The sequence below is a fragment of the Aplysia californica genome, unplaced genomic scaffold (assembly GCF_000002075.1).
Source record: "Aplysia californica isolate F4 #8 unplaced genomic scaffold, AplCal3.0 scaffold00356, whole genome shotgun sequence".
Lineage (NCBI taxonomy): Eukaryota > Metazoa > Mollusca > Gastropoda > Aplysiida > Aplysiidae > Aplysia > Aplysia californica.
The window spans coordinates 289,835-301,161 of NW_004797626.1; the positions used below are offsets into that span (position 1 = coordinate 289,835).

The window sequence follows — 11,327 nt, forward strand, 5'->3', positions numbered from 1 at the left end:
GGGGGGGGATTGTAATCAAGACTCCTTCCTGTGTTTACACTGGGATCAAAGACTTTTTGGAGTGGCACAAGCCCACCACACGAGCATGATGGGACCACCAGACAGGCACGGAGGGACTCACACCATGATCCTGGAGCCCGGAATGTACCTCGACTCGCTCCAGATGTTGGTCTCGCCACAGTTGTGCACACGTCGCTTGCACTGTCGGCAGCGGTTGTAGCGGTCGCACTGCTCGTGCAGCAAAATTCCAGGGCTGAGAGAGCGCAGTCGGTCTTCGAGCTCACGAGCACGCTTAGTCTCCGCCATCCTCTGCCAATCGGTCTCCAGCCTCCTTCTGGTGTCGAAACGCACAACGTGCTTGAAGGTCCTCTCGTCAACCAGACTGTAAGAGAGGAGAGGGGAAAACTTAATCACTCCCTTTGTCTGCAGACACATCTATAGCAATATTGTGAATAGTTTTTGTAGAGAGGACAAGGGAAAGCATAATAATTCCTTTTGCCTGCAGACACATCTATAGCAATATTGAAGCGTTTTTAGTTTTGATAGGAGTTTTACAGCACTTGCAAGACAAGTAGGTCATTATATAAGTGCCAAGGATAAGAGGTGTTCCTAGAATGTGACATTCAAATATAAGAAGAAGGAGAGTCAAGGACCATAGATGTTTGATAGGAAAGAAGGAGCAAATCACAGGAGAGCACCTGTTAACCACCCACTAGCTGCATTGAATTTACACAAATATCAAAACTGTGAAACAGCTCACAGTTCACAGCTCAAACTGAGAGCACTGCAGAGATATATAATCTCTCACTTTCTTACTCTCTCTCCAGATCTTCTTGGATTTGCTTTAAAAAAATATTATTTACAGGCAGCTGCACATTAAAACTCACCAAGTGAGACAGGAAAATAGAAGCCTATAGTGATAGAGGGGTAAATTGTTGATAAAAGCCCACCCAGCCAAAGGGCTTATGAGAGTGGTCACTTGGCCTGGCATGCCAGTCAAAAACACCCTCTGTGAGAGTGAGAAAACAGTGGCATAAGTCTGAGACAGGTGAATACCTTTTCCAAGCATTTAATGTTTGAGGAGAAGGAGCAGCAGCAGCAGCAGTAGGAAGAGGAAGAGGGGTAGGGGAAGAAGAAGAGAAGAAGAAGGAGGAGGAGGAGGAGGAGGAGGAGGAGGAAGAGGAGGAGAAGAAGAAGAGGAAGAAAAATAAAATGAGAAGAAGGAGAAGGAAGAGGAGGAAGAAAAGGAGGAAAAAGAGGAGAAGGACGAAGAAAAAAATCCAAAGCCCCTCACTCTTTCTTGGCCCTGTCCAGCACTTGTTCCTCCTTCTGCTGCTCAGCCAGGCGTGACAAGATGGTGTCCCTCTTCCTCTGCTCCACCAGGGCCTGCTGCTCCGAGAACAGGTTGAACGCTCGACGCCGACGCTCCGCCATCTTCTCATTGGTCATGTCATTTTTGCCGAAAACTTCATAGTCTGGCTCTCTCTCGGGCATAGGAATTGGCTTGAACCTCAGCTGAAAAGGAGAAAGAAAAAAAAACTATCATAAACATGAAAGAAATGCAATAACTGCCTTCTTTGTTAAGATAATAAAACTGCCATTATCGGGGGGGGTGTAAAAACATGATACAACCAACCATTGGATTTTTTTAAACCTGAAACTGCCACCACTTTTAAAATCTTTAAAATGATAAAGCTGCTGTCACTGGTAAAGCAATAAAATGGACAACGTTTGGTGAAACCAATAAAACAGACACCATTCTAAATCCAGTTAAGCTGCTGAGGTATCCCTATCATATTAAGCAGAATCCTCAGCCATTTTCTTTAAGAAAGAGAACTGTCTTTTAGCAACAATAATAATGGTTCATCTGTCAATGTGGGACAATAATCAATGTATCTCAGGAGAGAATATTTCTTACAGAGAAATAAAGGTTCAGATGATTTGTGGCTTCTGCTATGGCCAATGGGCAACTATCAAAAGCAATACACACTAGTTCAGTCACTTGTTTTCATCACTATGTTATCATATTATGGCATGTCAATCTTTCATCTCTTTCTTAGGAGGACAAAAGGCCCCAATGGTCAGTTATCTAAAACAAAACATTGTACCCTGGCTAATTAATTTAAATTTTTAATGAGGCATTGCATTACTGTGATCAGCAATTACTTTTTTAGTATTTGGGTTCATGGTTTCTTTTCATCATTGTCTTTTTCTTGTTTCCCTTTTATTTTCTCAAACAAACAACAAACTTTGATGTAACATTAAACATAAAACAGTCATTGTAAACCAACTTCCTCTATGAGTTTGAAAACAAGAATAGCATTTTTTCCCACTAATTTTCTCTTTTACTTCTGAATTTGTGCAATTGGTTCCTTGAGTGAAACCACTGACTAGTCACTGCTACAAAAGTTCCTCACCTGTGCCTCCAAAGCCTTCTTGTAGGTCTCTGTGGAGTCCACCTTGTCCCTCAGGTACTGCTCTCTTTGAGCGGCCAGGCTAGAGAGAGGAAAAGACACGCACAGGATTCAGTGTTAAGTGCTCAGCCTTGCCTTCAGAATTCTCTGGCTACAATTTATCGTACACAAAGAATAGATTTGTATATAAAGTGGAGTTTGCTTAAAATAAAATCAAAGGGCCTTCCAGATTTACTGCAATGCAACCATGTTTTCAGTTTAGAGGGATTGCTCAAATAAAGAATGGTTCGAGATAACATCCGAAAAAAGATAAGGTTGTGTCCTATCACCACTGCTATTTATCATATATATTATGGATAGAATTACAAAAGAGGCCAACACAGAACCAGATGCCCGAAATGAATTATTCTTCGCTGATGACCAAAGCCTGGCACACAAAGATGAAAAAAGTCTCCAACACCACACCACTAAATTAAACCAAGAATGTAACAACTACGACATGAAGATCAACATCAACAAAACAGAGACAATGAAAGTAAGCAGAAAGCCAAGACCACTCAGGATACACATTAACAACAACAATCTCAGACATGTCCAAGAATTTAAGTACCTCGAAAGTATATTCAGAGGATAGGAGACTGAACAGAGAAATTGAAACACAGGTACTAAAGGCCAATAATGTTAGTTACCAGCTTACTCCACTACTGAAACATCTTAACATCCCCATGATAACAAAACTCAAAATGATCAACACTATATTCATCCCAACACTCACCTATCAGTGCCAAACATGGACCACGAACAAGACTTTAAAGCAAAGAATTACAACATGTGAAATACGATGTCTTAAAAAAGCAATAAACAAGACCAGGAGAGACAAAATTAGAAACACAGTAATCAGAGAAAAGGTGGTCACAGATGATATCATGCATCACATCCAACACCAAAGAATCAAATGGTTTGGACACCTCATACGATTACCAACACACCATCCAGCACAACGTGCCTACATAAAAAAATTCAATGGCAACAAGGCTAGAGGACGACCGAGAAAGACCTGGATAGATGGAGTGAGGGAAACACTAACAACTCATGGCATCCCCATGAACAAAGCTCTCCGGCTGGTGGCAGAGAGATGTCTCTTTCTTCCCACGACACCCAAAAGGGTATAAGCGGCGGATAAAAGTAAAAGTAAGTAAGCTCAAATAAAGAAGAAAAAATGGAGGGGTTTATTTCCTTTCGGCTTACTGACAATGTTTTTGGATTAACTGTGTTTAGTTCAAGTGGACTCCCATTATTTTCATATACTTTATACCGTCAAGTCAAAGATAATTATGCACGTTTTATTTACGTATTGATCCTCAGTTTTTGAATGGTGGTTGGAGGAAAGAGGATAGGGGAGGTGAAAAGTGGAACAGAAAGAAAGGGATTTTTTTAAAGTAGGGGAGTGAAAGATAGAGCAGGAAAAGATAAAGAGAGGAGAAGAGAGAAGGCCATTAGAAAAGAAAAAAATAAGAAGGAAAAGTAGAGAGAAAAAATTTGAAACGAGAAGAAAGAAAGCTGGGGAAGATGGAGTGACACAGACAAAGGCAGTGAGGGGGATATAGAGATAGAGTGATGGAGAGGGATTGAGACAAAAAGAGAGATAGAGAGAAAGACAGAGATAAAGAGAGAAAGACAGAGATGGAAAGAGAGAGAAAGATAGAAAGAGACAAAGAGAAATAGAACATGAACAGAAAGAATGAGAGAGAGGGAGAGAGAGAGAGAGAGAGAGAGAGAGAGAGAGAGAGAGAGAGAGACAGAGAGAGAGAGAGAGAGAGAGAGATAGAGAGAGAGAAAGAGAGAGAGAGAAAGAAAGAGAGAGAGTGTAAAAAAAATCAATATCATTCTTATAATCCTAAAAACAATCTGAGAGTGCCCACTCTTGTTGCTACCCATGCTAAGTAAACAAACCCAGTAATTTCCCTTGGGGTATCTCTCTCTTATCTGTCCTACATTCCCAGGAGGTAACATTCTCTATCGCAGAAAGAATCTTGACTCTCAATTCATCCATTCTTGTCTTCTCTTTTACATTTTGTTGGCAAGTTGTTCAACTGTTCTAAACCCAGTGAGCAAAGTTTTTCAGAAGAAAAAAAAAAACAGATTTGTCTTTAAAAGATTATACTATACCTATCGTATTTACTTTTTCATGCTTTTTTTTTCAACGTTTAGAATCTGAATGTCAAAAATAAAAATAATTTCTACAGCACGAGCAAGCTACACTACAGATTAAGAAATTGAAGAAAAAAAAAAATTGGGGGCTTAGTGCATCTGAACAGCTGGTCAACAATATGCATTTTAAAATAACCTTCAGGATAATATCAAATTTCTCAAATCCCTTTGGACGAGACTGGAATAATTTATCGACAGCTATCAAGAAACAAAATTAATGTATCATCAGCCGGCCGTTCAGATGTAAAATTTTGTCATGGAGATTACGACACACAGACAGATCACTAAAAGTGACTTACTCCTCGGCTAACTGCACTTGTTCAAGTCTCTCTAAGAATTCTTCATCAGTCTTTTTCCTTTGCTTCGCCGTTTCCTTTGCAACAACCTTTGAACAAAGAGAAAAAATTCATGATTATATATAGGCTACATTTTTATTTTCTTACTTCATTTTCATTTATGTAGGTGCTTTCATGTCCCCATTGACACAATTTAGATCACTTAGGAGGCTGGCTTCAACCCAGCCTGTTCGAACCAACCTGGGATGAAAAGGATGCAACATCCCATCAAAAAGACCACAACATACTCGATTAAAATTCTCACAACTTAGGAATCGAACTTGGGTCTCCTGCATGAGATGGCAAAGCACCTACTAACCGCTATACCACAGAAGCTGGTAAATATATATTTAATAATCTTACAAAATACATTTTGGTTAGGTGCAACACTGAAGTCAAGTTCTTAGCGGTGGTTTTGGTTTGCATACATGAGTGTTGGTAGGTGTGTTAGCATTTCTTTGTGTCAGTCTATTATATGTGTGATTGTAAGCATGTACGTGGCTAAGAGGGTCGGTGAATGTGTCTTTTCTTTCTGTTCCATCCCCTTACAGCTCTCTCTCTCTCTCTCTCTCTCTCTCTCTCTCTCTCTCTCTCTCTCTCTCTCTCTCTCTCTCTCTCTCTCTCTCTCTCTCTCTCTCTCTTCTTCTTCTTCTTCTTCTTCTCTCTCTCTCGTTCTCTCCCTTTCTCCCTCTCTCCCATTCAACCTCCTCCCCCTCTCTCTCTCTCTCTCGTTCTCTCTCTCTCTCTCTCTCTCTATCTATCTATCTCTCTCTCTCCCTCTCTCTCTCCCTCTCTCTCACTTTCTGTTTTAAATAAACATAAATACACAAGCAGTCATGGACATATCTTCAACAGGAATGAATTGAGCGACTGTTCATGTTGTCGAGGTCATAATATTATTAACTTATACCTGTTTATCAAGATCTTTGAGGTATTCCTCTTGCTTAGGCATGCGTGATGGTGTTAAAGGTCGCTTGTTGAAAATATAGGCACGCTGCAAAGAAATACAAGAAAAAATTACCTTGAAAATTCAACAAATATTACAACATCAATAGAACTTATTTGACAGATTTATTAGTGCTTAAAAGAATATTTCTTATATAAATAATATAAACACTCTTTTACATTCATTTAGGTCATTATGATCCAGATCTCTGATTCCAAAGCAGATTTCACAAGACTTGTTCACCCTTCTTTAATTTTACTTCTCGAAAATTACTTCTTCATGGTAATAAAAATTGTTTTCATTCCCGCATTACTGCAAATTCATTTTTTTTTAACACTTCTTACCAAATCCAGTTACTTTGAATAACACACTCACAGAGACACCACATACATATATGCACATACAGAAACTCGACATTACACTTGAGTGTACACTCACACACACTTGGTGGGTGGTTGGTGGGTGCTCTGGTGTGGTATTATTCTTCTTTCCCATCAAACACCTATCATCCTTCTCTCCATTCCTTCTTTTCTTCGTATGTGTATGTCAAGTAGGCCTAACATCTCTAATCTTCAGCACTTATATGACCTATTTGATTGCAAGTGCTGTAAAACTCTTACTAAAACTAAAACTAAAACACACTCATGCATACACGCATTAACCTTACCTGCGGTTCGGTGTCCTTCATCTTCTTCTTGGCTTGCACAGCCTCAGAGACTCCCAGATTGAAAGCCGAGATTTTTTGTAGATCATGACGACGAGAGTAGTATCTCTCCTGCGAGAAAGTTGACCCAAGTGAATCATGACATGGTAGATAGAATCAGGTGCTCGCCAACTTTTGAATATAGGGAGTTACTGGTATAATCTTAAGTCTTTCCTTAAAATCCTCCCAAAGCATCTGACTTTGTAAGAAAACATAATCAGAGTCTCCATAAAACCCAGTGAATTAAGTTTATGTAACAAACCATCCATAGAATATAAATGTGTATTGCAAATACATGAAATTAAACATGCGAATTTTCACTTCATTTATGATCAGTCACATTTGGCTTGACAGAAACAGAATTCAGGAGAAAAATCTAATTTTATGCACATCCGATCACGGTTCTTCGGAGGGCAAAAAAATTCAGAGCTCTCCAATTTTATTGGAGAACTTGGCAGGTCTGCGTACAAGGTGAAGAGTTAACCATTACAAAACAGACGCTGGTCATAATGGTGGCAATAAACAGATACTGAACATGATGCTCACCATAACCAGATGTGGAATATGATGCTGGCTATAAACAGATGCTGACAATAAACAGATACTGTCATGATACTGACAATAAGCAGACACTGGTCATGACAATGACAATACAAATGCTGAAAATAAACAGGTGCTAGTCACGATATTGATAATAAACAGATGCTGACAATATACAGAAGCTGATCATGACACTGACAATAAACTGACACTGATCATGACACTGACAATAAACAGATACTGTCAAGATGCTGATGATAAACAGAAGCTGATCATGATAATGATAATAAACAAATACTGTCATGAGGCTGACAATAAACAGATGCTGTCACGATATTGACAATAAACAGACACTATCCTGATGCTGACAATAAACAGACACTATCATGATGCTGACAATAAACAGACACTATCATGATGCTGACAATACAAATGCTGACAATAAACAGATGCTCTCACGATACTGACAATAAACAAATACTGTCATGATGCAATAAACAGACACTATCATGATGCTGACAATAAACAGAAGCTGATCATGACGCTGCCAATCATCACAAGCATACCTGGTCCTTCAGAGTCTCCTCCGCGTCTTTCATGGTCTGGTACTGCTGCAAAAGATGATCCTCCTCTTCCTCCCTCCGCTTCCTCTCCTCTGTGAATGAGACGGGGACATTCATACGCGCCCTCTGGTGGCACAAGTAGCACAACTCCTGCCCTGCCGACGGGTGACCACAAGCCGAGGCGGGCGGAGTGGGTACCTTCATGGGAGCGTTGGGGTCGTTCTGTAAGTTCTCGAGGCTGCGAGATCGGTGGAGAGGAGCCAGGCGGGGAGGGGTAGGGGGCTTCAATCTGAACCAGAAATAAGAAATTATTTTATTATTATTAAAGTAAAATGGTAAAAAAACACATCTGAACATTGAGAGAAAACAGTTTAGAATTTATAGAGATCAAAATAAAAAAGGATCTGAGTCACACTGTACTAAAACGACACATGTCAGGTGAGACTACACAACATAGTATTTAAATGGAATGACGTGATGGCTTTTATACCACAGTTATGACTTACCAAAATTGTCATATATACGATTCAGCATGCGGTCACAGGGTACTACAGGTGGATCCCACTTCTTTACTTTCATTGAGTTTATTTCTCTTAACTCCGAACTAACCAGAAAAGCATATTTTAACCCTAGTTCAGTCACAAACATAGGACAAGAAAGCTCAATTAGAGTGAGTAACAGTTTTACGGTAATTGCAGTACAGACAGGATTTATAAGTGCCGAGGATTACAGGCGTGACAAGAGAGATAAAATACAAACCAAAGTAGAATAGATTAGGACAACAGATGTTTGACAGAAAAGAAGGAGCAAACTACACCAGAGCACCCGCTTATTACTCTGAGAAGGCATACATCAAGTCCCTACCCTGTCATTCCTTCTCCTCCGTGTGACATTCTCATCGCAGCCCCGGCAGACAGACGACTCATGCGGCCAGTTGGGAGAACATTGAGCTCATCTGTCAGGCTAATGCCATTAGCTTTGGCCATCGGGAGAGCCATTCTTGATCCCGCTCGGCTTCCTTGGATTTTAGCCTCACCTGATCATAAAATGGGGAAGAAGTGAAGAGCCTAGCATGCATAAGTCAGTGAAATTGGCATGAAATGGAAATCTCTTCTTTTTGTGCAAATTTTATGTGTACGTAGTATACAAAGAAATACATGTATAGAAAAAAAGCAATCTCAAAATCTGTTTGCTATGTATGTGTTTAAATATGTGCATCAGTTGAGTAGTAGTTTGCGGTGAGCCAGCCAACAACTGCAACATTTTGCGAGCAACGGATAAAGACGATGATGACACAGGAAAAAATTGGGAGTGGATAGACAGCAGGAAGCCATCCAAGAACCTTTCTTTTCCTTTTCTTCTTCTTCTTCTTCTTCTTCTTCTTCATCTTCATCTATTTTTCCTACACATCTTCTACTTGTATTATGTTCACATTAGACAATAGAGAGAACAAGTTATTCATTATGTCTAGTGTCCTCCCAAGGACTGTAAAATTAAACCCAGAATAGTTGGGAGTTGAAGCTATTAATCACAATTCTGATGAAATGATCTCTGGACCACCGACAACACCAATATAACACAGTCAAAATTTTCCAAGACAGCAACCCATTGTAAAGGAGAAAACAGGTTGTCTTAGACATTTTCCACTGTACATTAATATTATATTACTTGTAACACAAAAGATTAACTTTAAGCAATCTAATGTAAGTGAAAATAAAAATTCAGAAAACAAAAAAGTGTTGAAAATTGTTCACCTAATTTGGGCAATTTCTTGAGATCCAGTCGGTTTTCAACCGCAGTGATCCATTGAGATGTGTACATTTTCTGTTCGTGATACCTACAGCTGTGCTATACTAAAAACTTCTCAAGAAGCAAACAAACTGTACAAAGATTCTTTTCTTTCAATTGGTCCACAAACTTCTAACGCTGTCTTGGTACAAAAATCACAAAGGCAACCCTGCATTTAATCTTATTTTATCCAGTGAAGAAATTCAGTTTTCATCTGCTCAGTTAGTTATTAAATATATTTCACAGCTGCAGTCTTTTTTATTCAGAGAAAGAATATTTGTAAGTCCTTACAAAAGGAAGACGCACACTGAGCTCACATTCTGACCATTTCCTTCAACAGAATCAATACTCTATAGAAACACTTGCATGCTGTTCTCCCATCTATCATAACGGATCTAAAGTATAGTATTTCCTTATTTAATTAAAATGTTACAGTTCAGAAGTATTTGATTCCACAATGGATATGAACTCTGAACACACAGCTCCTCCTATGACAATAAATGACACAGATGTTACACCACAAACGTCCAGGCCAGACTGCGCAGGTTGTGGGGTAAGCAACACTTGTTGTACTGTTCTGCCTAGCAACCGTGATTGGGGAAAGTTGTAGAGGGTGTGAGAATGCACACGGCATCTGTGAGTGCCATGAATAAATCATCAAAGGAGGGCTGCTTGGCAAAGACCGCCGTGGCAAGAACTGCCACAGAGGGCACGGTGAGCGTAATAAATAATGGATGCTCTTTGTTGGGAAGACACAATGTGTGATGTCTCCGGGGGGAAAGATCCCCCTTAAGATGAAGGCTTAAAGAAGACGGAATCAGTTGCATTTTTTAGCATTCCTTTTCTTTTTTGTCTTCTACTTTTGACATCTTCTGACAAGATATAGCTCAAGAAGGACTGTAGTTCTTTTCTCTCATCTTCCCACTCCCACCGCCCCCCTCTTTTTTTGTTTTAAAGTTTAGCCTGAACCAGTAGACTATTTTAAAAGTACAGCCCTCTCTCAGTTAAAGCTTAAGTAGGATCAGTACAGACAATAAAGGGTGACTTTTTCTTCTCCCTTTCCAATTTCTGCTGTACTGTACCAGTACTTGGGATCAATCTCACAAAAGATTACAGTAAAAGTGGAGATGGGTTTATTACTCGCCAAGGGGTCCTTTTCTCATTTTGCACCATCCATCTGGAACTCTCTACCAAAACGTTTGAATTTGAGGGATACAAAGTCAGAGGCAAAATCTTAAATTCATATCAAAATGTACCTTGTGAAATGCTATTTTGATATTTACGCCATAGTCCTTTTCAGTCATAATAGTCTTTTATTCAAAATGTGATGTGCATATCATTATCCATTATGCTGTGATAGTATAAATGTTTAAATGTTTGCTTTTATGCGTTAGCAATAATCTAAAAAGCATACATATGCATGTTTATTCACTTGTGTTTGAAGTTTGATGTTGGAATGAAGGTATTGTAGAACACCCACAGCCATATTGTACAGGAGTGGTTGCTATAGAAATTATCTGCATTATTATTTTTATTTTCCTTTTTTTCCTGCAGATATCTAAGATTGCACGAAAGCATCAACTTGAACAAAGCAAATGGAACAAGCAAATCTTCCCCCTTTCCTTTTTTTTTTGGGGGGGGGGGATGTCCGTAGCGACTAGAATTCATTTATATTGATCCAGCACAATCTAATGGATGAAGTAGGATTGAACAACAATGTGTGAGAGAGTATCTATGTATGGGTGTGCACGTGCCAGCATGTGTGTGTGTGTGTGTGTGTGTGTGTGTGTGTGTGTGTGTGTGTGTGTGTGTGTGTGTGTGTGTGAT

The 11,327-nt window shown here is 39.5% G+C and overlaps 1 protein-coding gene across 1 annotated transcript in view; it reads right to left on the reverse strand.

Annotated features, from left to right (window-relative positions):
- Nucleotides 1-11,327, reverse strand: part of LOC101856277 (coiled-coil domain-containing protein 81) — a gene marked incomplete at its 3' end in the record, with an annotated part of 19,984 nt that continues 8,657 nt past the window's right edge. The window contains 8 exon segments of the mRNA XM_005103041.3: nt 1-382; nt 1,295-1,515; nt 2,418-2,496; nt 4,925-5,010; nt 5,871-5,954; nt 6,574-6,681; nt 7,716-8,001; nt 8,577-8,748. Of these exon segments, the coding sequence (XP_005103098.1) occupies nt 118-382; nt 1,295-1,515; nt 2,418-2,496; nt 4,925-5,010; nt 5,871-5,954; nt 6,574-6,681; nt 7,716-8,001; nt 8,577-8,748 (1,301 nt within the window).